The 26,425-nt window shown below is 41.6% G+C and overlaps 1 protein-coding gene across 1 annotated transcript in view; it reads left to right on the top strand.

Moving 5' to 3' along the window:
• fbn3 (fibrillin 3) overlaps positions 1–26,425 on the top strand; it is a 75,155-nt gene that overhangs the window by 42,129 nt on the left and 6,601 nt on the right. The window contains exons 10-59 of the mRNA XM_087783663.1: positions 2,781–2,933; positions 3,148–3,396; positions 3,478–3,621; positions 4,341–4,460; positions 4,555–4,680; positions 4,755–4,877; positions 5,883–6,158; positions 6,222–6,275; positions 6,348–6,473; positions 7,433–7,558; positions 7,747–7,866; positions 9,308–9,445; positions 9,521–9,571; positions 9,631–9,756; positions 9,830–10,054; positions 11,285–11,410; positions 11,478–11,606; positions 11,674–11,799; positions 11,875–12,000; positions 12,064–12,186; positions 13,033–13,158; positions 13,237–13,362; positions 14,146–14,268; positions 14,342–14,464; positions 14,540–14,665; positions 14,742–14,864; positions 14,952–15,074; positions 16,282–16,443; positions 16,514–16,582; positions 16,644–16,769; positions 16,837–16,962; positions 17,031–17,180; positions 17,245–17,316; positions 17,392–17,517; positions 18,354–18,479; positions 18,628–18,753; positions 18,837–18,953; positions 19,791–19,919; positions 19,988–20,107; positions 20,268–20,393; positions 21,582–21,734; positions 21,850–21,915; positions 22,077–22,202; positions 22,275–22,394; positions 22,457–22,579; positions 23,494–23,625; positions 23,715–23,840; positions 23,911–24,117; positions 25,070–25,195; positions 25,279–25,401. Coding sequence (XP_087639789.1) covers positions 2,781–2,933; positions 3,148–3,396; positions 3,478–3,621; positions 4,341–4,460; positions 4,555–4,680; positions 4,755–4,877; positions 5,883–6,158; positions 6,222–6,275; positions 6,348–6,473; positions 7,433–7,558; positions 7,747–7,866; positions 9,308–9,445; positions 9,521–9,571; positions 9,631–9,756; positions 9,830–10,054; positions 11,285–11,410; positions 11,478–11,606; positions 11,674–11,799; positions 11,875–12,000; positions 12,064–12,186; positions 13,033–13,158; positions 13,237–13,362; positions 14,146–14,268; positions 14,342–14,464; positions 14,540–14,665; positions 14,742–14,864; positions 14,952–15,074; positions 16,282–16,443; positions 16,514–16,582; positions 16,644–16,769; positions 16,837–16,962; positions 17,031–17,180; positions 17,245–17,316; positions 17,392–17,517; positions 18,354–18,479; positions 18,628–18,753; positions 18,837–18,953; positions 19,791–19,919; positions 19,988–20,107; positions 20,268–20,393; positions 21,582–21,734; positions 21,850–21,915; positions 22,077–22,202; positions 22,275–22,394; positions 22,457–22,579; positions 23,494–23,625; positions 23,715–23,840; positions 23,911–24,117; positions 25,070–25,195; positions 25,279–25,401 — 6,534 coding nt within the window. The remainder of the gene's footprint in view (positions 1–2,780; positions 2,934–3,147; positions 3,397–3,477; positions 3,622–4,340; positions 4,461–4,554; positions 4,681–4,754; positions 4,878–5,882; positions 6,159–6,221; positions 6,276–6,347; positions 6,474–7,432; positions 7,559–7,746; positions 7,867–9,307; positions 9,446–9,520; positions 9,572–9,630; positions 9,757–9,829; positions 10,055–11,284; positions 11,411–11,477; positions 11,607–11,673; positions 11,800–11,874; positions 12,001–12,063; positions 12,187–13,032; positions 13,159–13,236; positions 13,363–14,145; positions 14,269–14,341; positions 14,465–14,539; positions 14,666–14,741; positions 14,865–14,951; positions 15,075–16,281; positions 16,444–16,513; positions 16,583–16,643; positions 16,770–16,836; positions 16,963–17,030; positions 17,181–17,244; positions 17,317–17,391; positions 17,518–18,353; positions 18,480–18,627; positions 18,754–18,836; positions 18,954–19,790; positions 19,920–19,987; positions 20,108–20,267; positions 20,394–21,581; positions 21,735–21,849; positions 21,916–22,076; positions 22,203–22,274; positions 22,395–22,456; positions 22,580–23,493; positions 23,626–23,714; positions 23,841–23,910; positions 24,118–25,069; positions 25,196–25,278; positions 25,402–26,425) is intronic.

The raw sequence follows: 26,425 nt of genomic DNA, 5'->3' as shown, positions 1-26,425 counted from the left end.
GTGGTTTAATGCTGTTCACGTTCTTAATGACGTTAAATAGAGTCACTAAATACCATTTTTTAAATGAGCTATAAAGTACATTTTCCTAATAGAGGATGTGAGAGTTATTTTAGTAGTTTTTTAAAACACAAATATATCTAAAAACTAAAGATAAACATTAATAATTAGCAGAGGAACTCAGAAAAAACTCTGTCAAGCTGCCTTTTTTGTAATTTTAGATATAACATCAGTCAGCAGGTGGCAGTAGAGTTATGGAACCGCTCTGTTGGGTCAGTGTTGATCTAGTTTAAAGGGTTTTTAAATCAAAATTCATACCAGACCACGTTAATAACTAGTAATGTTGAGAGGACGTGCCAAACCAAACAAAAGACGGTACAAAAGAAAACCCCTAATATGATGACAATAATAAAATAAAAATATAAAAACATAAAAGGAAGTTTGAAAGTTGTTATTGGATTTTAGATGATTTAAATTGAATGATCCATAATAAAATCATAAAATAACTTTGGTCAAACATTGAACAAATGTTTTGCAAATAAAGTCAAGTTTCATTTTCTCGATGGAAGTACAAAGCGGATAAATGAAAGGATGAAATAAAGAGTCAAAAAACAAGTCTTTAAACATTCAACATTTATAAGTTAAGAAGATTTGTTTATAATTTTGACTATATGTGGGCGGCACAAATACATGACAGTTTTCTTTTTTATCTGGGTACACACATATTTTTGCAAAACAAGAGTAGATGAGAAAAGAGGAGAGAAAAAGGACAAAGAAAAATCCAATGAATCCTGATTTAACATTTGAGTTTCCGAGTTAGTGAAACTCAACATGTCTCGTAGTGTCTCGAGAAACACAAACAAGAGTCTCACGACTGATTTAAAGAGTCTGACTTAAGCATGAATAATGCATAGATGAATATTTTCAACATGACATTTATTGGGGAGAAAAAAATGAATAATTCAACCAGCATAACAAGTTTCCTTGCCAAAGTCTGATCTTTATTTTGTTCTTGTACAAAAGCCAACATTGTATGAGACACAATAGTGAAGTGAAGTATTTATTATGTTTAATATATTGAGCCTTATTGTAATCACTGTCGCACTAAATGTGAAATCATTTGATTTAAATTCCCCGGTTTAGACACTGTGACTTGTTTCAAATACACACAGACAGTATTGCAGTCGTAATATTGAAATAAATGAATGTTAAAGGTGTATTTAATGGTGATTCGATGGCACAGACAAACAGCCCATGGAATGCAAATCTGGGTGTGTGTTTGTAGTGTGTTGCTTTTTCCTAGAGAAGTGTAGCGTGGTGAGGGTGAGAGTCGTAGACAGTAACAAGAACCTAATGTCCTGTCACACGGTGGGAGCTTAAAAACAGAATATCTGTCAGTCTGTGAAAACACCTCAGCAAATGAAAGCATATGCTTGTGACGTGGAGTAGCACCAGCGTCTGGATCCAATTTGATTCCTCATCATCCTCATCAGTAAACCACCTCCACCCATCTTACTTCATCGAGCCTCCAGCTTTTTCTCAACGGTTTGTTCGTGGACATTTTCTCCAACTTTTGAGTCGAAATATTGAACAATCAACGCACATTTGTGAGCGCGTGCTATAGTGTACGATATCCAAAAAACACGTGTTAAAAAACCCCTCATGTTGGGTGTCATTGACAAGAATTGCTTCACATGGAACTCATTAGTGCGTTAATGGACTAGAGAGCGTTTTCCAGAAAGAAAATCTACTTAATTTTGGTCCACAAATGTATTCAAAATGGCGCCTCTTGACTTAAACCGACAACTTCACGATCAACATCTCTCGGTCTTCCCAAATCCAACTTCCTTTTCAAGGCTAACCGCAGATACCTGCAGGGAGTCGAGACCCCGGACAACCTTTCTCACTGCCCGCCCATCAAGAGCGTCCCTCCCCGCCCACCGTAGACGCTGCTGTTTCCATGGAACGTTTACCTGTAACCTTTTCCCACCGTCAGAGTCAGTGGTGGAAAAAAAAATGCTCATGAAGTCACTGCATTTTTAGAATAACTCCAGGCCAACAAGTACTCTCACACCGTACTTATGTCTTTGAATAGCAGGTATACATTAGAGTGTGCGTTCCCGTTTGAACCTATAAAATCTACTACACAACGCATTTGAATGTAATGGTTGATGTGTGGAATTAATAATAATAAGACTATGAAAGTGCTCACGGCACCACTTATTTTAGAATTTTTTAACTACATGTAATTTGAGATACTGTAATACATTTTAAATACCTGTAAGAGACGGTCGTTTTCCAGAACTCCCTTGAGAGACAAAGAAAATATTCTCTTTAAAAGTTCTAATAAAATGTTGTTTTTTTGGTTTCTTTTTACTGTATTTAAATTTTCTAACCATCAGATGAATCAAAATCAGATTTTTTTTCATGTTGTCTTTCTCAGTGACTTGTTCCACCAATTACAAATGTGCCTTAGTACAGTTGTGCAACATGAACATGAATTCCTTTTATCAGAAACATGAATAAAAATGCTATTTTTTGCTATTTACACAGTAAAATTGAAAAGTGTGTGGAGGTCTGTACTCCATTTTTTCTTTTCGTCTTAACATTTTATCGGCTTCAATGCTGCTTTTAAGTCAAGTTTTCTGGAATGTGTGCAGATAACTATCAGCTAATGGACTCGGGTCGCGGTGACCTCCTGTTTATCTCGACTGTATCACGCCGTTTTCACCGATGTTACCATGAAACTTGACAGTACGATTTTCTTCGTCCTCCTCCTTCAGACCAACGCGCTGGTACCTGTTTCTCGGCGCTGGCTAACGGTCGCTGCGCCGCGGAGCTGACGGGGAAGTTCACGAAGATGCAGTGCTGCTGCGACACTGGCCGCTGCTGGGCTCTGGGACAGATCCCTGAGATGTGCCCCGTCAGGGGGTCTGGTGAGTATTAAAGTGAACCGAAGGCATCAACCCAACGACTCTCAACAGTTTCATTATTTGAATTAAATGTTACTCTGGACCAAAAATAAACGTATTCTCTTGCTGTAAATGGAACCATTAACAGCTAACATTGGAACCACAAAAACTCAACTAAAATACTGTATATGTTTTGCATCTTAGATCACATTTAACTTTGCTTATCTGCATCTTCCAGATGAGTTCCGACGTCTCTGCATCGTCGGCGTTCCCCAGGGTCACGGCCTCCCACACGTTTACCCCAATGGCTACTTCCCAAACAACAATGGCGGCGGCGGTGGAGGCGGCAACGGGTACAACCACGGTTTCAAGTTCCCCAGCGTTCCCAACGGTAACGGCAACGGAGGCGGAAACGGCAACGGTAACGGGGGCAGCTTCGGACTGAGCGGCGGACACTTCCCCAACGGACCCAACCATCAGCAGATCGGTCGGTAGAACGAACTTCTTCACGTGTGACGAAATTCATTGGAGACCTGGAAGGGAAACACTTTGGCTTTTCAACCATCAGGGTCGGTTTCTGTCAACGACACCATCGACGTTTGCAAGTTCTTCACCAATCTTTGTCAGTTCGGACGCTGCATCCCGACGCCCACGAGCTACCGGTGCGAGTGCAACATGGGCTACAGGCAAGATGTTCGCAGTGAATGCGTAGGTAAGAAACAAAAGTCTTTCTTTCGTTCTAGTCTGTTGAGTGACAGCCAGTTACATTCATGCACAGCACTGCCATCTGCTGTTAGTGTTGGGAATGTAAACCGCTTCAAGTGGAATGTATGTGTTCTGTCTTGAATTAATATTATATTCTAACCACTTTTTTTCTTTTTTTATTGTTAGAAAGCAATTGTATGACCACATCAAACATAAAATATAGCTTAAGTCATCTTTATTTAATGTTTTGTCTATTTATTCTGCTAAATGTTACGGTGTGTAAGTAAGTAAGTAAGTAAGTAATTTTTATTTGTATAGCGCTTTTCCAGACCAAGGTCACAAAGCGCTTAAAAAATCAAAACAATATTCAATAAAGTATAAATTTTAAAGATCAAGATAAAACTGATAACACAATGATGTGTGAAACTGGTGATGTCACCCAGTTCCCCTAAAACAGTGACACATTTTGCGACCACATTTATTGAAGTTCATTTATTTTATTGTATTTGTGTGTAAGTTTTTAAAAAAAAGTATTTTTCTAGCTGTAAAGATGGGTGGTTGCATGAGCAGCAACTGTTATTTAAGGATGATTAGTTAAAAACGTTCCTAAATCCACATGGATCTACAAAATCTCGTTAACATCTCTAGTAAATTCTATTAAAAAACGTTCGGAGCTAAACTCCAAAGATAAACAGTGAGAATCACGTAACCATTTCCACTCCACAGATGTGGACGAGTGTGTGAGTAACCCGTGCAACAACGGCGACTGTGTCAACACACCCGGATCCTATCACTGCAAGTGTCACGAGGGCTACCAGAGCACTCCCACCAAACAGGCCTGCATCGGTGAGCGACTCGTGCTTTTTTCTTTAATGTCTGCAGAAAAAATGATGATGTTCTTATAAACTGACTCCTAATTGTTTCTTCTGTGTCCTTTCAGACATCGACGAGTGTATCGTGAACGGGCTGATGTGTCGCAACGGTCGCTGCGTGAACACCGACGGAAGCTTCCAGTGCATCTGCAACGCCGGCTTCGAGCTCACGAGCGACGGAAAGAACTGCGTCGGTACGAAGAGTTTCAGTCTGACGTCGGTTCCTCCTGGAGTTTTCTTTTCAATCGTAGCTCTTCTCTCCTCTCAGATCACGACGAGTGCGCCAACACCAACATGTGTCTGAACGGCATGTGCATCAATGAGGACGGAAGCTTCAAATGTATTTGCAAACCCGGCTTTTCTCTGGCTGCTAATGGACGCTACTGCACAGGTGCGATGACGACATTTAAAAACCTGGCATTCATTTAAACCATTGTTTACCCGAGCAGCTTCAAAGAACACTCACTTAAAATCACAAATATACGTATCAAAGAAAGTTTGATGTTAATCATATGAATATTTTACAATACACATAAATTATTGTTGAATAATTTATAGATCGCACAACAAAGGTGTCTATTTTAATTTGTTTTGAAAACAAAAAATGTCCAAACATTAGCATTAAAAGCTGCTGAAGTCGACTGTATCTACTCGTCCTCAGTCAGAGTTGAAGGAAGTAATCACGCTATCTAGTGGCCAGAAGTTAAATTGCAGCACAAAATGAACAAAGGGCATTAATATTTGCATGTTACTTGTAAATTTAAAAAAAAAAAAATCATTTAATAAACTTAATGGAACTACAAAACATAAATTAACTATGGAAAGTAAAATATGATTTGAAAACCAGAGAAAATTGTTATTTCGAGTCCCTTTTTTAAACAAAGAAATCGATATAATGCCGTCAGTACAGTGTTGTAAAAAAATATTCTATCCAGTTTTGTTTTTTTGGTCTAATTTATCTGTGGATCACCGAAACAGAAAGTGACAAACTCACGGCCACACTATGTGTGAAAAGTTAAAAATGAAGCAAAGTATGACACTGTCAGACAAATTAATAAACAACAGATTGATATCATATTAAGATTCATATTAGCCGCATACTTTCCTGTTATTTTGTATTTATTAGCATCTTGTTCTGAGTAACTTTATTCCACACAAAAATGGCACCTTACTGATTATTAAAAGTAAATAAGGTACTTTTTGATGCCTAATGTGTCATTCCTATTCTTAAATATACATTACCACAGTGCACATCTATCCATCCATCCATCCATCTATATATATAAATAATAATAAAATAATAATAATAAATATGTTTGACCCTTTGTGTAATTTGACACCCCTGATATTGCAATATTGATCGATAAGATTTAAATACCCGATCATCTGTCCGCAGACATCGACGAGTGTCAAACCCCCGGGATCTGCATGAACGGACGCTGCATCAACTCCGACGGCTCCTTCCGCTGCGAGTGTCCCCCGGGCCTGGCCATCGGCGTGGACGGCCGGGTGTGCGTGGACACACACATGAGGACCACCTGTTACGGCGCCATCAAGATGGGCACGTGTTCCAGACCCTTCCCCGGCGCCGTCACCAAGTCGGAATGCTGCTGCGCCAGCCCTGACCACGGGTTCGGGGAGCCCTGCCATCCCTGCCCCTCCAGAAACTCAGGTAGAATCTTGTGACTGATCAATATTCCTTAATATCTCTTCAACTCTCGTGTTTGTTCTGCAGCTGAGTTCCAGGCTGTGTGTAACAGTGGTATCGGGATAACAGCTGATGGCAGAGGTCAATATTGTTCAATGTGGATGTTTTAAACATTTTTAATTCAAAGTATTGACAAGCGTTGTGTTGTGTTAGACATCAACGAGTGTGCCCTGGACCCTGACATCTGCCAGAACGGCATATGTGAGAATCTGAGAGGCAGCTACAGATGCATCTGTAACATCGGCTACGAGTCCGACTCCAGCGGGAAAAACTGTGTTGGTAAGTTACTTCACACTTCACGTTAGGAGATGACCTTGAACCTCAAATAAGACCTTGAACCTAAAATAAAAAGGGCAACAGACGATGTCCTATGTTTAATCTTAGTCCAAATATGTTTTGAGAAGGGTTTTTATGGGGGGATCCTGAAGAAAGGGAGTTAACCATTTGAATGAGAAAATCAGTATTTTCCTAAATTACCTTTAAGACATTAAAATTGATTATCTGACCGTTTTACTACTAAGACTTTGATGTTAACTAAGATTTAATAATAAGATTAAATAATAAATTAAAACTAATTATATGACCTAACTCTCCTGACTCACTCCCATGTTTCAAATGTTGAAGTCTTCCTCTCCAAGATGTAAGTCTCTCATCATGACCATGTTTTCAACTTATTACTTTATAAAGTTCTCCCCCGACTGAAATCTGGACAAACATGAGGTGACGAAAGTCCGTTAAAATGTAATAATGGCTTAATTCCTCCTCAAACCAGCTGCAATCACACCCCGCTTTGTTTATACAACAGGTCCCTTTTGTACAAACAGACACATACTGATGAGTACAATAGAGGTCCAAGATCAATTTAAGAGACACTTAAGTCAAGACACGATGTGTAAAGAAAATGTATTAATTGATTACAATTTTTCTAGTTTACTTTACAGAATTAACCCAGTTTACAAATTAATTTACAGTTTACTAAAAAAATATCATTATGATTTAAAGTCTAAATAAATCTTTGAGGGACAAAAAGAAAATAATATAAATTGTATATTGTAATAACTACGAATAACATCAAGATCAAAATGTTATTTTGATATAACTAATCAATTTGTGCCAAACAATTTCCCTGTGATTAGTATCACCCTCGTATACAATCTGTCACAAGCCCCGTCTAGCAGCTTTTGTACTCGTCGTGGTCACTTGAGAAATGTTATGCGTCTTCTAATCCTTCCGTCCAGACATCAACGAGTGTCTGGTCAACCGTCTGCTGTGCGACAACGGCCTGTGCAGGAACACTCCCGGCTCCTACAGCTGCTCCTGTCCCAAAGGCTACGTCTTCAAACCCGACTCGGAGACATGTGAAGGTGAAGACAAAACGTTGACGCGGGAAATAGACAAACGCCGCGTTTGAAGACCGGCGATCATTAGGACTTTGTCATTATGACCAGATGTTCCAAGTAAACATGTGGACTGAGAACAGATGGGAGTTTTAGACAAACAGCTACGATGACCCATTAAAAAGAAGTGACCTGGAGTGTGTGTTCGTCTGCAGACGTCAACGAGTGCGAGTCCAGCCCGTGCATCAACGGAGTCTGTCGTAACGTGGTCGGCTCCTTCAACTGCGAGTGCACTCATGGCAGCAAGCTGGACTCCACCAACACCATCTGCGTGGGTAAGTCAGACGCCGCATGCTGCAAATTACAGGCCGTGGGCCGATGATTACACTCGCCGAGACATCAACAGGATACAACAACGATACTGCACTTCAAAAGAACATTGACTTTCCATTTTAGGAAACAAGGCCAGAAATCTAGTAATGATCCTCAGATGTTTATGAGGAGTCACATTAAGTCGATTTATTATAAATACTTTGTGTCGAGGCAGGATATCACCGTGACTCACCATCAGACGTTCTTTACTGGGGAAAAAAAACACAATGTTGTCTTGTTTTGTTCCTTTTTTGGGAAGTATTATGCTCGAATGCAGATGTTTTGTTGCGACTGGAAAGAAGAGTGAGTCATTGAACGAACAGTTTATGTTCTCGTGAGCTCATCGAAACAACTTGAACTGTCTTCTTCAAAGTCAGGAAATTGTTTTGTGGCTCTATATTTTTTGGGTGGTCTTGTCACCACGAAGGACTCCTCTCTGAAATTAGAATTCCTAATATCGAGTAAAAGCATTAGTTAAAATGCAGTTATGTGGCCCTAAAACAAAATATATAAACCACTGACGGTGAACAATTTCATTTTGTCTGTATTTATAATTTAATGAACTACATTATATTTTATAATATTCAAAAATATTTTTTTATTAATTTTTTAATTATTTTATTTGGTATTTCAGAGAACAAGAAAAAACACGCAAACAAGAAAAAAACCCAAAACAAAAACCACATCACCCCACCCCCCTCAAAAAGTGAAAAAGAAAAGAAACAGCACTTACAAAACAATATTTGGCAATCCAGTCAAACACTTACATATTGTGTACAAAAGACATATATAACATTTTAAGGAGTCCATTCTTTGTGCCGAAATATAGTCCAAGAAAGGCTGCCATATCCGACGAAACTTGTCCGCTTTACCAGTCCGATCATAGCGGATTGCCTCCATACAAAGAGTCTTTGAAAGTTCCATGAGCCACATATCAAAACTAGGAGGTACTTCTTTGTTCCAACACTGAAGAACAACTTTTTTCGCCAAAACCATTCCAAACAAAATTGCCTTTGTCTCAGAATAATTTGAACGCTCCAGTTGTTGAGCCAAATTTTTCCCCAAAACTGCAGAATAAATGTGAAATATTTCTTCCAAAAACTTTGTGAGCTAAAGTTCCCACTGATTGTTTGCATTTATACATTTATTTTTGAACTTCTTAATACAAACATTTTTTTCTTTATCTTTTTGTGACTATTTCACTTTTTTTTTTTTTAGAAAAAAAATAATTGTTGTTTTTTGTTTGTTTTTCCTTTAATTTTCTTTGCTTTTTAATTTTTGCTTTTGGCTGGACGGCCCCTCCCACCAGTCTCAGTACTTATTGTGGCCCCTGAGGAAACGTTACTGCTCGGCCCCGCATTAGAGGGAAACACTTGGCTAACAGCCGTCCTTCTGGCTCCACAGACAGCATGAAGAGCACGTGTTGGTTGACCATCCAGGACAACCGCTGCGAGGTGAACATCAACGGAGCCACGCTGAAGTCGGAGTGCTGCTCCACTCTGGGGGCCGCCTGGGGGAGCCCCTGCGAGCCGTGCGAGATCGGTCAGTTTCCCGTCGACACATCTTGTCCCACAAAAGTGCTGTATGTTCATCCGTTCGTATTTTCTGGGCCGACAGACACCGCGTGTTCTCGGGGCTTCGCTCGCATGAAGGGCGTCATCTGTGAAGGTAAGACTTTATCAACGTGATCTTAAAACTTCAGATGTAACGTGTTTGTCGCTCCTCAGACATCAACGAGTGTGAGGTGTTCCCTGGAGTCTGTTCCAATGGACGCTGTGTGAACACTCAGGGCTCCTTCAGCTGCGAGTGCGCCGCCGGGCTCACGCTGGACAGCACCGGCCGCACCTGCGTGGGTGAGTGATCCAGAAGTTCCTCCTTCATCCACCTTTGAATTCATTCCATCTTTTGTTTTTTTTTTCCCCCCAGATATGCGCAGTGAGCAGTGCTACATGAAGTGGCACGAGGACGAGTGCGGAGAGCCGCTGCCGGGACGGTACCGAGTGGACATGTGCTGCTGCTCGGTCGGTGCCGCCTGGGGGGTGGACTGTGAGGAGTGTCCCAAAGCAGGGTCTACAGAGTACAGGGCCATTTGTCCCAGAGGGCCTGGATTTGCCAACAGAGATATTCTGACAGGCAGACCGTTCTACAAAGGTAATCAAATGATTGTAGATTTATGCAGAGACATTGCTTCAATATGTCCTGGTCGCCTGGTTTTATTACGGCTGTAGGATTGTTTAAAAAAGTGCTTTGAGTGATTGATTTTATCTTTATTTTCAAGGCGAATTACACTTTAAATATCTGGCACAATATTACTTATAGCTTTTAACCAAAAAATAGAAGTTTAGAAGTGTAGAAAACGACAAAAATCACAATCAGATTTTTCTACTTTATAGCAAGAATATATATATTTAATGACACAAATAAGATGCTGAGATGATACATTTGAACTTAAACCATTTTAATTATTTACAATAACAAAAAAAAGGACAAACAGGACAGAATCCAACGGCCCATTTCGAGTTTTAAAAAAAACTGTCCAGTGCAACAAGGTATGACCAAAACCTGCACAGGGTAGAAACAAAAACACAGTGCACTTTCTCAGGTCAAAACTCAGCTATCCGCCTCCACTTAAAGGACACAGGCCACCCTTTTGAGGACAGTAAGGTGGAGATGTGGGCAAGAGACGTAAGATGGTTTGAAAGAGGAGTTAAAGAAACCATCTGAACTGGACTGGAGAAACCTTCTCTCAACAGAGACTGAGCTTTATCCCAACAAATGTCCTCATTGTAGGATAAAGAAAGGATTATCTTAATTTATCCCTCGAAAATTCCCCAAAAAAACATCCACGCCCAGGATCTTGTGATTGTATCACTTCACTTAACAATGGGAGCTAACATCCTCTTCAAAGTGCTAACGACCCTCGAGGATCATGTGCTTGGTATCGACGACCATGTCATTCATTCAAAACCACAAGTTGTTTCCAGTCCCTAGTTGTTTGGACCTGAACACGCTCTTTGAAATGAGAGGTGAAATCCCCCTGGAACCTTCTCGGTGTCCATCACTGCTCCAGCTTTTTCTCACTCCCTCCCAGTGAACTCATCAGTACAGATTTTGATCATAATCATTCTCCACGTTTAGAAATCGCGTACATTCCCCTGAAAGCTTGTGCAGCTCTTGACGCATGTGAATCCTCTCAGTGTTTATGAAGTTTTGCTGCATACGTATTTGAATTAGACTTTGACCCTAAAATCACCTTAGGGTCACCATTGAAGGGTTGACACATCATTTGACAAGTGGACTTTGACTTGGCTCATCAAGAACCCAGTCCAGGTGTTTTGTTATTCATGTGTTTGACCTCAACGTCCTGACTTTCATCCCCAGACGTGAACGAGTGTAAGGTCTTCCAGAGTCTCTGCACACACGGCACCTGTCGCAACACCATCGGCAGCTTCAAGTGTCGCTGCAACAACGGCTTCGCTCTGAACGCAGAGGAGAGAAACTGCACAGGTAAGGAAGGAAATACGCTGTAGAGCAATGATCGGAAACCCGACCTAAAAATCTCATCGTGTCGTAGATATCGACGAGTGTCGAATCTCCCCGGACCTGTGCGGCCACGGCTCGTGCGTCAACACCCCCGGCAGCTTCGAGTGCGAATGCTTCGAGGGCTACGAGAGCGGGTTCATGATGATGAAGAACTGCATGGGTATGTCGGACACACGAGGCTCTACTTACGGCGACACTTCACTCACGTCCCGTGTTCTCGCTCCAAGACATCGACGAGTGCGAGAGGAACCCCCTGCTGTGTCGTGGCGGCGAGTGTCTCAACACCGAGGGAAGCTACGAGTGCGAGTGCCCGCCGGGACACGCCCTCAGCTCGGACGGGTCGGCATGCGAAGGTTCGGCTCATTTCTTATCAAGTTTAAAATAGCTTTTGGCAAAACAAAAACAAAGTTTTTTTTTCTTTTCACCAGATGTCAACGAGTGTCAGCTGAGCGACAACTTGTGTCGCAACGGTCAGTGCATCAACATGGCGGGGACTTACCAGTGCTCCTGTGACACCGGGTACCAGGCCACGCCGGACCGACAGGGCTGTGTCGGTGAGTAGGTTTGCTGCAGGTTTACGTCTTCAACACACATTCTGACGAACGGCGCGTCTCCAGATATCGACGAGTGCACCATCATGAACGGAGGCTGCGAGACCCACTGTACCAACTCGGAGGGCAGCTACGAGTGCAGCTGCAGCGAGGGCTACGCTCTCATGCCGGACCTCAGGACCTGCTCAGGTGCTTTGACAACATTTAGACGGTTTTATCATTACACACTGATTTTAATTAATTCAATTCAATTTTATTTAAAGTGCCTTATCATAACAAAGTTATCTCAAGACACTATAGTTGATTAAGGAAAAATAGATCCCAGCGATTCAACAAAGAGCAAGAAGCGAAACACTGTACAGTGAGCTATGGCGAGGAAAAGGCAGAAACCTCGAGCGGAACCAGACTCATTGTTGACGGCCTGCCGCTTTGACCGGCTGGGAGGAAGGATGGGGGGGTAGACAGATGGATAAGGAGAGGAGTGAGGGAGGATATAGTGAGAAAAAAAAGAGGAGAGTGTGGGAGAGTCCATGGAGGTGCTGGAGAGAACTCGGGATCTGATAATGGTGAAGATCCTGGATCAGCAGCAGCTCTGGAGGTGGAGCCCTGGGGCTCCGGGAGAGAAATAAAAAGGTGTTTAAACTGCACAGGTGATGAATGTAATGCAGAAAAGAGAGCAGAGCTTGGTGTCTAAAACTCCTCCAGCATTCTCAGCCTATAGCAGCTAAGATAAACAGTTTAGTTAGTTATAGCAGCTAAAGATAAACAGTTAAGTTAGTTATAGGCTTTATCGAAAAGTAAGGTTTTAAGATTGTTTTTAAACATAGAGAGGGTGTCTGCCCTCCGGACTGAAGCCGGTAGTTGGTTCCACAGCAGAGGGGCTTGAAAACTGAAGGCCCTGGCTCCAAATCTACATTTAGAGATTTGTGTTATAACTAATAGATCAGAGTTTAAGGATTGTAAGGTCCTAGAGGGTTGGTAAGTTTGGATTAAATCTTTAATGTATGTTAATGAATTATTAATGAAACTTTCTAGACATTGACGAGTGCGAGGAGACGCCCGACATCTGCGACGGAGGCCAGTGCACCAACATTCCCGGTGAATATCGGTGTCTGTGTTACGATGGCTTCATGGCGTCCATGGACATGCGGACTTGCATCGGTGAGATGAAACGGTTTCAAGTCAGTCCCTCTACACAGCAACGACTCACACGTTCTCTTTTTTTTTTCCACCGTGCAGATGTGAACGAGTGTGATCTGAACCCAAACATCTGTCTCCATGGCGACTGCGAGAACACAAAAGGCTCCTTTATCTGTCACTGTCAGCTGGGATACTTTGTCAAGAAGGGCTCCACTGGCTGCACAGGTACACACTCACCTCTATGTTGGACAGTGCCTGGTCGTGCAGTTCACACATAGGCCTTCAGTGGCGTCTGTTTTAATGAAACCACCTCTCAATAACTGCTTTAAGTCTTTTTATACACCACGTAGATCCGACCGTGTACTGATATAGGTCAATAAAGTGTTTAGAGCATTATCAAATGAGCACAACGTCAGGAAATCACGGAAAAAATCACTCTATGACTACGAGTCCGTGTGGTTTCCATGGAAACAATACACACTTCCTGCATCGAAAGTTAGTAAAGACAACACGAAAAACAAAATACGGAGGAACAACCACAGTCAGCGTTCATTTAGCAGCTACTTCACATTGAAAGTCGCGATTATATCAATGATCTACGCACAATAATGCGACCCGGACCACCCACCCGAAGCATCAGCATCCTCTTTGACTCCAAGGAATGAGAACCGTGTGGAGTCAATAGTTTGGCAGTAAATCTGCAACCAAGTTAATTTATTCTTCTCCTTCTGCCATTGTGGGTTGTAAATAAACACATGTACGCTATATTCTTGTTCGTTCAGCTAACAACAAGTTTGTTGCTGTAGCTAACTAGCTCTCTGATTAGCCAATCAAAGAACGGGGATACTGTGACGTCACCATCGGCCTGTGGGGAAGGCCCTGGCGTCGTCAACTCACATCTGATTGACTAAAGTGTCAGTCTAATCGACAGCTATGTCATGATGAGTTTGTTTTTCCGATCAATATTTACAAGAAAGAAAAACAGTGTACCGTTTGTCATCTCTGTAGATGTGGACGAGTGTGAGATCGGAGCTCATAACTGCGACATGCACGCCGCCTGCATCAACGTCCCGGGAAGCTTCAAATGTCGCTGTCGCGACGGTTGGATCGGAGACGGCATCAAGTGCGTCGGTCGGTATCAAACATTTCTCGCCTACGCTCGTCCCTCTGCAAGTACATGGCCGTGACCTTCACTCTCTCACAGACCAGGACGAGTGTTCGGCTGAAGACCACAACTGCAACGTGAACGCCGACTGCGTGAACACGCCCGGATCCTACAGGTGCACGTGCAAGGACGGCTTCAACGGGGACGGCTTCCACTGCTCAGGTGAGAAGGCGCTAGAATTTTATATATATTCCTTTTTTTCATTTCAAGACTAAGACCCTGTGATGTTGTCTTTAGATATGGACGAGTGTGCCGACAATGTCAACCTCTGTGAGAACGGCCAGTGCCTGAACGCCCCGGGTGGATACCGCTGCGAGTGTGAGATGGGCTTCACGCCCACCGAGGACAGCAAGGCCTGCCAAGGTGCTGCATCTAACTTCTCTCCTGAACTCTAGCTTTCCCAGCAGCTCACGTAACACTTGATTTGTCTTCACCGCAGACATCGATGAGTGCAATTTCCAGAACATCTGTGTGTTTGGAACGTGTCAGAACCTTCCTGGGATGTTCCGCTGCGTCTGTGATGATGGATACGAGCTGGATCGCAGTGGAGGGAACTGCACGGGTCAGTGTGAAGCGTGGCACACGTCTATTTATAAACAGCTCTTGGAGTAAAAATCGTTTATTTCCTGTGTCTTTCATTTCTCCGCAGACATCAACGAGTGCGCTGACCCTGTGAAGTGCATCAATGGACTGTGTGTGAACACTCCGGGAGGTTACCTGTGCAACTGTCCCGCTGACTTTGAGCACAATCCGTCCGGTGTGGGCTGCGTCGGTGAGTTTTTGAAAAAAGCGCTTAAGAGTTCAGGCATCAAACTCATGCCCAGGGGCCCTAATCCTGTGATCTGAGTAATTTTTAAATGGCCCTTGTATGATGGCTATGGACACAAATTTCTGAGACAAATTCACATTTTCTTGAAACAAAATGACTATTAACTGTAACTTAATTACAAACTCTTCAAACAAATCTACAATTTCCTGAAACCAATTTTCATTTTACTGAAATAAAATAAAAAAATTCAAAAAAATATTTAACAATTTCCTGAAACAAATTTTCAATTTGTTAAAACAAATTTACAAACTCTTAAAACAATTCTACGATTTACTGAAACAAATTACTATTTCTTAAAACAAATGAACAGTTACCTAAAACAAATGTGTAGCTTCCTGAAACAAATTTACAACTTCTTACAACAAATCTACAATTTCTTAAAACAAATTAACAATTTCCTGAAACAAATTTATAAGCTCGTGCAACAAATGAACACTTGAAAAATAAATCACAATTTCCTGAAAATAATTAAAAAACTTTTTAAACAAATTTACAATTTCTTGAAACAAATTTACAATAATTTTAAAAACAAATTTACAATTTCCTGAAATAAATCTACATTTCTTAAAACAAATTAACAATTTCCTGAAACAAATTTATCAGCTCTTGCAACAAATGAACACTTGAAAAATAAATCACAATTTCCTGAAAATAATTTACAAACTTTTGAAACAAATTGCATTTTTACAAACTGCTGAACCAAAATACAATTTCCTGAAAATAATTTAGAATGTATTTGAAAAAGTTTTAATTGTTTCATGAGTTTGTTTCAGGAAATTGTAAATTAATTTTCAGTTTGTAAATTAGTTAGCATGTCTGGGCCACCGTACCTGTGAGATGATTGGTTCAAAACCAAAGTTAATGCAAATTAGCTGAGGTAAAAACGAAAATTGTTGATGTCTGAGAATATATACAGAAACATGCAAAAACAGAAAACATGAAGCATAAAAAAAGTAATTGCGTTATGTTGAGTGATATGTTAAGAATGACAAACTGAAAGACTAAAAAAGTTGTGCTTACCAAGGATCCCATTTCACATGGCCTTCATAAAAACTCACAATCAAAAACACAAAATCAAATCATTGTGATTAGCTACAAACATGGCAGTTTGACTATGAAGTTCGTAATCCAATGTTTTTTTGGTGACTAGACAACCGTGTTGGAAACTGCTTCCTGGACATCTTGGCTCGAGGTGATGGTGGGATCTCCTGCAGCGCTGAGATCGGAGTCGGCGTCACCAGAGCTTCCTGCTGCTGCTCTTTAGGGGGTGCCTGGGGGAACCCCTGTGAACTCTGCCCCGCTAGCAACTCAAGTGAGTCAGAAACTGTCCTTAAATAAAGACGAGTCATTTTAAATGAACGTTTGTGTTTATGATCAATTAGCCGAGTACAAGACCCTTTGCCCCGGAGGAGAAGGATTTAGGCCGAATCCGATCACGGTCCTTCTTGAAGGTAACGCTGCTTCTTCTTAGCTGTGAATATGTGCAACAATTCAACGTGTGTTTGCGGGCAGATATCGACGAGTGCCAGGAGCTGCCGGGTCTCTGTCAAGGAGGAAACTGCGTGAACACATTTGGCAGCTTCCAGTGTGAATGTCCCGCGGGCTACTATCTCAACGAGGAGACTCGTATCTGCGAAGGTAGGACCGTGAAAACCCTCACGTCCCTCCCATGGAATCTCTAAACTGTATCACCTTGGAACCGCAGATATCGACGAGTGCACGACTCACATCGGCATCTGCGGACCCGGAACCTGCTACAACACTCTGGGCAACTACACCTGTGTGTGTCCTCCTGAGTACATGCAGGTCAACGGTGGAAACAACTGCATGGGTAAGAAGCCGGTCCTGAAGGCGACGCCCGGGGGTTCGTGTTCCTCACGCCTCCGGCTCTGTTTCCAGACATGAGGAAGAGCGTGTGTTACCGTAACTTCAACGACACGTGCGAGAACGAGCTGTCCTTCAACATGACCAAGAAGATGTGCTGCTGCGCCTACAACGTCGGGAAGGCCTGGAACAAACCGTGCGAGGCTTGTCCGACCCCTGCGACCTGTGAGTGACCTGTCAGCTCCAGATCACAACTTTATTCTAACTAACATCCCTGCCTCTGTCTCAGCCGACTACCAGCTGCTCTGCGGAAACCTGGCTCCTGGTTTCATCATCGACATCCACACTGGCAAACCCATCGGTAAGAAAACTTGACCTCATTTGATCATTTAAACTTGGATCTTAAAAAAAAAACATTTGTTGGTGTTTCACGCAGACATCGACGAGTGCAGGGAGATCCCGGGAATCTGTGCAAATGGAGTTTGCATCAACCAGATCGGAAGCTTCCGCTGTGAATGTCCCATGGGCTTCAGTTACAATAACATTCTGCTCATTTGCGAAGGTAAAAATCACTCAATTGTTGTACGAACCTAAACTTAAAGTTGATATACATCAGTACCAATGTGATTTTTTTTCGATTACTTTGTTAATGCTGGTAGACTTTATTTGTACCTCACATTATTGCCTTACACATATTCAACCTACCTATCATTTTAATAACTTTTTAGGCATTTGAAATAGCATCGATGGCCATTAGCAAGTGTCTGTAGCATCACACAAACAGTAGGAGAAAAATAAGTTAGATTTTGCACAGCGACAAAGACGAATACTTTGCAAGACACGGTTTAATGTGGGCCTTATATTTATAGGCTGACCTTCACATAAAAAAACATTTTTCAACTGATTAACAGGTTATTTTTTGAGTAAACTTGACGGAAACCTTTGTGTTGACGTGTCCAGAGTCGCAAACTAATGTTAATTTAGAGAAAATATAATCTTTTTTTTAAAGCAAAACACCTTTTAGACAGTTATAATCAATAGAACAATAAAGATATACATTATTTTTTACTTCTGGTTGTCCCGGTAACAAATGCCTAACGGACTGGTACTGATCAACCTACTGGGGGTTTGGGACCACTGCTTTGAAAGATCCAGATGGTATCAGAACACCCCGAACATGAAGTCATCTGACCTTTCATCAACATGTCCTGAAAATTTCATTGAAATCTGTTCATCTGTTTTTGAGTTATTTTAAGAGGATATAAAAAAGCCATTACATACTTTGTAGATGTAAAAACTATGTTGGATTAATTGATTTATTTAAACCCCCCTCCCCTCTATAAGAAAAATCCTTCTTTAGATGTCCTTGATGTTAACTGTATTTCTTATCGTCTGCAGATATTGACGAGTGTAACAGCGGCGACAATCTTTGCCAGCGAAACGCCAACTGCATCAACATTCCAGGAAGCTACCGCTGCGAGTGTTCGCCGGGATTCAAACTGTCCCCGAGCGGAGCCTGTATCGGTGAGAACGATTCCATTACAACCTCCAACGATTATCTGTTAGTTGATGGTATCGATTCTGTGTAAAGTCACATTTAATAGTGTTAGAAATCCATTGGTAAATGACACGACAAACCTTTATTTGAATCTGCCGTCGCTTCTTCTTCTAGATCGTAACGAGTGCCTGGAGATTCCAAACGTGTGCAGCCACGGCGAGTGCATCGACACGCAGGGAAGCTACCGCTGCGTCTGCCACAACGGCTTCAAGGCCACGGCCGACCAGACCATGTGCATGGGTGAGTCGGCCGGACCGCCCGTCGATTGACGCGTGAGCCAGGTTTGATGTTGTGGGGCTGAGCTGTGGGATCGGTCGTTTCAGACATCGACGAGTGCGACCGACAGCCGTGCGGAAACGGAACCTGCAAGAACACGGTGGGATCCTACAACTGTCTCTGCTTCATCGGCTTCGAGCTGACACACAACAACGACTGCATGGGTATGAAACCGCAACATTATCTTGTCCTGTCAGGGGGTCCTAATGTGGCCCTTGTCTTCACTTAAATGTTAAATGTTTAAGTTGCATCTTTCAATGAAATGCAAATGTTCTTATCTGTCAATGAAAACACAAAGTTGTGCTACAGCTTGTGATGCTAATGGCTACAACATTCTTTTGACAGTGTGTGTTGAAATTATGAGGGAAAACTTACTTTTTAACTTAAACGTCCCATTTTAAAACCCTATAAAAATATGATGAATTTTTGAAAGACAAAGGGACGAACAATTACAAACAATTTTGAAGCAGTTTGAACTTTTAATAAGTCACTGCTAATTAAATATATATAGATATATTTCTATATAATAAAAATATATGTTTGCTTGTCTCAAGATCAATCAAATAAAATCTGTTTTACATATTGATAATGTTAAATTTGATGGTAAATTAAAAGAAAAATATATATCCAAATAGCTATTTTGTCATGTAATAATTACACTTGCACTTACAGTTAGTGATGGGCTGATTAAGGGTCCTCTTTAAGACCACCAGGTGGCACTCTTTGCTCTTTTTACCATCATTTAACTTGAAAAAAGTAATTTCAATTAAGCCTCACAGCATTAAACTACGAGCGCTACTTACACGACTCTTTCATTTCCAGCATATCAAGTTTAATTTTTGATTTAAAAGATGCTTTATTTTAGTTAACAACTTTAGCTGTATTAACTAAATGGAAGATACTTTTTATTTTCAACCTCACATTACACAATTACGCCTTAAGTTGCCTCTTTAGAGCCTCCAAAACGCGGGGAGTAGTAAAGCCGATTGTGATTCCCACAGACATCGACGAGTGCAGCGCCCTCCAGGGTCAGGTCTGCAGAAACGGTCAGTGCATCAACGGCCTCGGGTCCTTCCAGTGTCTCTGCCTCGAGGGCTATGAAAACACGCCGGACGGGAAGAACTGCGTTGGTAGGTTCACTGGAGTGTACGAAGTTTCTCTTTCAAGTACATTAAAACGACGTCTGCCCTTTTCCAAGACATCAACGAGTGCGTGAGTCTGCCCGGAACCTGCTCCCCCGGAACCTGTCAGAACCTGGACGGCTCCTTCAGATGCATCTGTCCTCCAGGATACGAGGTCCAGAATGATCAATGTATCGGTGAGTCTGGCCTTGAACCTCTCCATGTGTTTATCAGACAAAAGTATAACAATTTAGACTTTGATTGAACTCGTTATTTTTCTTTTTCAAGTGATAAAAATCATGATAACAGTTCATTTAGAGACTTTAGTCTCACTGCTCCTTGTTTTCCGACCCCCAGATATCAACGAGTGCGAGGTGGAGCCAAACATCTGTCAGTTCGGGACTTGCACCAACACCCCGGGAAGCTTCCAGTGTACCTGTCAGCCAGGATTCGTGCTCTCCGACAACAAGCGGCGCTGCTACGGTAACCAGAGAGCTTCAATTCTTGATTCTGAATGATCCATTTATTACATATACTGGAAGAATTCATGAGAACAAAAATGACTTCTGGGTTTTTATATTTTTGCTTCAGTTGTGATACGAACATCGGGTAATTAATTATTTTCCTGGCATCTGTGTGATACGTCATCCAATCATTTAAACATAAATTTCCAACCCCTTTATTCTCTGCACTCTGTGTATCAGAAGTAAAAAAATCTAACTTCCAAGACACACATTAGTTGACAGAATAAACAAAGCAGAAGTTGGCAAATTGATACTGCTCAGCTCTGAAGGTGTGGGTTTTGGGGTGAGTCTGAAGAAAGGAGGTTGGACTAAGCACAATGGAAATGTCTTAATTTTCCTTGTGAAGATATTAATTAATTAATTATGATTAAAAATCATTTAGATTTTGCTTCCCGCTTTACCACTTTTCCTTGAGTACTTGTTATGGTTGTCCACGGTTGTGCATTTAAATGAAATAAATGTCTATATTGAAGGTTTATTTACATTTAATTAAATAATTGTATCCAAATTAAAAAAAATAACATAGAATTTGATATTGTAAATCCAATAATGCAAAAATAAATGTAATAGATTTCTTATTTTATTAATTGTAGCTTTTGAAATTCAACATAAAAACGTTAACATAATAGCTACTTCATCACTATCAGAGAATAATGGCACTAATACAGTAAAATTTAAATATTGAATTTAGAAGCCTACGAATGAAAAAGTATTGATTTTAGGAAAATCATTTTTTGAATTATTAGAATTACAATGTCAAATTTTATTTAAAAAAATATCTCATTTTAAAAATATATCTAATATATATATATATATATATATATATGGCACCCTTTGCACTTCATACCATCATTTAGTTTGAACGAAAATCAATTTCAATTAAACCTCAAAGCAATAATCTAAGAAAGCCACCCATACAACTCTCTCGTTACCATAATATTAAGGTACATTTCAAAAAAACAAATGCAGTGGTGAAGGTTGTTCACCTTGACCCAGAGAAAACACAAGGGATACCAGAAACACATTTGGTTTCAGGCCTTTGGGTCACCTTGACCCTGAGATAACACAGTTTTGAAACATTCTGAAGGCACTTCCATAGAGATCCGGACGTACAAAAGTGTAAACCTTTGATCTTCTTCTTCAACAGACACCAGAGAAAGCTTCTGCTTCACCAAGTTCGAGGCGGGAAAATGTTCCGTCCCCAAAGCTTTCAACCTCACCAAGGCCAAGTGCTGCTGCATCAAGATGCTGGGGGAGGGCTGGGGGCTGCCGTGTGAACTCTGTCCACGAGAGGGCGAGGGTGTGTAATACACACACACACACACACACACACTTACACATGTGTAATTATGAAAAATCGTGGCATTTGTAAAGTAATGATCCTGACCTTTGTTTAAATGTGAATCTGTCTCCAGCTGCCTTCGACACTCTGTGTCCCTTCGGCCATGGCGCCGTGCCCGGACCCGGAGACGCACGAGAGGGTAAGAGCTTTTATTTATTCCTGCACTCGTTTGTTAAGAAAGTCAGCAATTATGTGCGCCTCGGGGGCCCGGGGTCGACATGTGTCGCGCAGATGAATCCGATCCGCCCAAATGTCAGCGAGAACGGACCTTGATGTTCTCGTTCCCTTTGTTTTTCCAAGATTCCAACGAGTGCCTGGACAACCCCGGCATCTGTCAGAACGGAATCTGCATCAACACTGACGGTTCTTTCCGCTGCGAGTGTCCTTTCGGGTACAACCTGGACTACACAGGGGTCAAATGTGTCGGTGAGAAGACGAGAGTGGGGGGACGTTGAAGGGTCGAGCTCCATGTTGACTTCTCCTCCATGTTCCCTCTAGATGCCGACGAGTGCTCCATAGGGAACCCTTGTGGAAACGGAACTTGCACCAACGTCATCGGAGGGTTCGAGTGTTCGTGCCAGGAAGGCTTCGAACCGGGACCCATGATGACCTGCGAAGGTCAGAAACGAATGAAACTGTTTTTAAGACTTTATGCTGAGATGCAAGTGTGTGACCCGCAGACGTCAACGAGTGCTCCAAGAATCCTCTGCTGTGTGCGTTCCGTTGCGTCAACACCTTCGGCTCGTACGAGTGCATGTGTCCGGGCGGATACGTGCTGAGAGACGACCAGCGCATGTGCAGAGGTGCGTGATGTTCTTCTACGTATCTTAACCTTTGTTTACACTTAACTTTGGTTATTGGTCCTGATGATAAGGTTCCAGGGTTGAGTCAGTACTTGGGTGACTTAGGCCTGTCTGTCAAACTGAGCCTGAGAAACCTGGGTGTTGTATTTGATAGAGACATGTCTCTAGTTCAACACTGAAGAAAACTGACCAGAAACTGTTTCTTTAAACTGAGAAAAATCTCTAAATTTAGAAAAATTATGTCACAACACGATCTGGAGCTTGTAATCCATGCGTTTGTGTCTTCTCGTTTATACTCTTGTAACAGTTTATTTTCATGTCTTAAAAAGAAGGATCTGTCTCGCCTGCAGTTGATACAAAACTCTGCAGCAAGAATTCTGAGCTGCTCTAGTAGAAGAACTCACATCTCTACGATCCTTAAAACTCTTCACTGGCTGCCAGTTTCTTTCAGGATCCATTCCAAAATTCTGGTTCTTACTTTCAGATCTATTCATGGTCAGACTCCTCCTTACATCAGTGATCTGATCCAGCCTTACACCCCAGCTCGGGCTCTGAGGTCTGTGGATCAGAATCTACTTATGGTTCCTGAACACACTTCAGGACCAGAGGAGAGAAATCCTTCCAGGCTGTTGCTTTGGAACGATCTTCATCTCCCTCTGTGTTTGATGGATCTACTGACTCCTTCCAGAAACATCTTTAGACCTTTTTTTATTTGGGCAGGTTTTTTCCTAAACTGCTGGGACTCCTGTTTTGGTTTAATGTTGTCTTGGCCTTTTAGAGTTCTTAAATGTTAAGGTATTTTTAAATGTGTATTGCTTTTGATTGTTAACGCGACTCTGGTCTAGAAAAACACTTTACAAATAACTCTTACTTACTTAACCTGCAAGACTGAGACGCTCTTCTTGTCACACCAGACCAGGACGAGTGTTCCGAGGGTCTGGACGACTGCGAGTCCAAGGGGATGACGTGCAAGAACCTGATCGGAACCTTCATGTGCATCTGCCCGCCTGGCATGCAGCGGCGCCCCGACGGCGAGGGTTGCATGGGTGAGTTGGATTTATCCTTCCGTAGATACAAGTCTTACTGTCTGAGAGGTTCTCCAACTCCTCGCTTTAACCCTTCGGTATCATCTCAGACCTCAACGAGTGCCGCGCCAAGCCTGGCATCTGTAAGAACGGGCGCTGCATCAACACCGTGGGGAGCTACCGCTGCGAGTGCAACGACGGCTTCGAGCCCAGCTCCACCGGAACCGAGTGCATCGGTGAGTGACTCAAACCAGAATCGTCCAAGCAGCAGGATTTTTTTTTTAAAAACACATTTGTCTCCACCAGACAACAGGAAGGGCTTCTGCTTCGTGGAGGTCCTGCAGACCATGTGCCAGCAGTCGTCCACCAATAGAAACAGCGTGACCAAATCGGAGTGCTGCTGCAACACGGGGCGAGGCTGGGGGTCACAGTGCGAGCTCTGTCCGCTCCCTGGTACCGTGCAGTACAAGAAGATGTGTCCGCTCGGACCGGGTTACACCACAGACGGCAGAGGTACGAGGATGACTCGCTGGTAGATTTAAAAAAATAAATAAAAATGACCCAAAATTAAATATTTTCTACTCGCCCTCATGTCGACTAAGGGTTGGGATTATTTTCAGAATAATCTGTTCCTTTTAAGATTTATACGCAATTATGTTTGTTCATTTTAGTGTAGGGACTGAAGCTCAATTGTCTTTCTCTTAGTCTTTGTCCAAAAAGCAACAATTAAAAGTCTGTATTTCAAGTTTGTTTTAGCGGAAGTTATGAGTCTTTACTCATTTAAACACATTGCAAGTGTCAGTGCGCGAGATTTAGGCAGCTAGCCTAGCAGCTAAAAACAAGCTTCAATTATAGATTTGTTTTCTTCATGTTAAGGCTTCAACACATGAGGGATGTAACAGATGAGCAGTATAAAATATTGGATGTTTTTAAGTTTTTCTTTTCGGATGTTTTAAAAGTTTTTTAGGACGAAAATGAAGTGGGACTAGCAGCTAGCCTAGCAGCTAGCCTAGCAGCTAGCCTAGCAACGTCTGATAAAAACAACCTTAAATATAGACTTGTGTAATTGCTTTGGGAACAATTCCTCATGTCGAGGCTTCAATACAAGATGGACCTTACAGTCGAGCAGTTTGGAGGTATTTGAACGTTTTTAAGTGTCTTTTTAGACGAAGACGAAGACAACTGAGCTCCAGTCCTTACATTAAAATGAACAAACATTTTTGTCTATAAGTCTAAAAACGATCCGATTACTCTGAAAATTATTATTATTTATTTTACATTTTTTAAATTGGATTTGCCTATATATAATTCCTTTTAAATATCTAGTGTTTGACCTGAACCTAACAAATACACATTTTTTAGATGTTTATATCAAGATCAAGTATAGTTACCAGATGCCTGTGAATTCCCGACAAATATTGATTAGATAAAAATATTCACTGAAAAACCTGTTCTGTTCCCGCAGACATCAACGAGTGTCACGTGATGCCGGATCTGTGCCGCAACGGTCAGTGCATCAACACCATCGGCTCCTTCCGCTGCCACTGCAACATCGGCTACAAGACGGACTACACCGCCACCTCATGCCAAGGTGCGTGTCCAGCCACTGACCGCTGCCGGTTCCACACCGATTTGTCTCGCTGACCCGTGTGTTTTTTTGTGGGTCACCGGCAGACATGGACGAATGCTCGCTGTCGCCCAAACCTTGTAACTTCCTGTGCAAGAACACGGAGGGCAGCTACCTGTGCTCCTGCCCCCGAGGCTACAGCCTGCAGCCCGACGGGAAGACCTGCAAAGGTAAATAGATATTGTTAGCTAAACCAGAAGGAAATCTTGTCTGAAAATCTGGGGCTTTGTGTACGAAGAAATGCTTGGATTTCTTACTAAAACAAAGGTCGTCGACTCAAACCCAGAAAACTGTGCAAGTAAAAAAATATTCACTTGTTTGAATCTGTGCGTACGAATCAAAGCTTTTCTTTCAACGTGGAATTAGTTTCAGACATGTTCGTCCCTTTCCATGCCCTCATTTACATGTTTAATCATATTCAAATGAAGTTTGTGATTTTATTCTCAAGAAATAACTAATTAACACTGGATGGACCACATACTTACATTTAAATCGTGCAGATGAGCTCCAATGTAAATGTCTATATTTTACATACACAGTTATTAACGCAAATACTTTATTTAAAGAGACGATCAGGGGCTTATTTGAAACATCTTAAAATGTAGTTTAACAAGAATAAAACTAAAAGCGCTGAGTAGTGATGATGATGTGAAGATGGTCTGAGCTTCATATGAATGTGACTCACCTGCACAACACACACGCAAATTCTTATTACATTTATAAAAAAAAAAGTTGTTTTGTTTAATAATTACAAATGAACTAACCATGTGACGTATATTTATATAAGTGTGTTTTTCAAAGAGATCGCTCTGATCACATGATCAAGAGGGAAACTTTAGCTGCTTTCATTCTGCGGCTTCAGTTTGATCAAACTGACGTGATGTTGTTTCACAAGAACGTCTGTGACTCTTGTAGAGAAGACTTGAAGCGATCAGTCGGTTCATGATATTATAGAAACAAGACTTTAATTCCTTTCATTTTTCTCTTAATTGTGTAAAATTGTGGATTAAAATATTCATTATAAAAAGACGATGATGATCTTAATAAATATAGATCGTCAGTTTGGTGAATGAGAAACATATTGATACGTTTGTAAATATTTAATCTCGTGTAACTATAACGTTTTGATTGTTTTGAATCAATATTGATCCTCAATGTGTCTCCGATAAACACAAGTGAGTCTGACCTGGATCT

This window comes from Callionymus lyra, chromosome 2 (assembly GCF_982586985.1).
Source record: "Callionymus lyra chromosome 2, fCalLyr1.hap1.1, whole genome shotgun sequence".
NCBI classification, from domain to species: domain Eukaryota; kingdom Metazoa; phylum Chordata; class Actinopteri; order Syngnathiformes; family Callionymidae; genus Callionymus; species Callionymus lyra.
The sequence above is the reverse complement of the archived record's forward strand: the minus strand, read 5'-3'. Positions and strand labels throughout refer to the sequence as shown.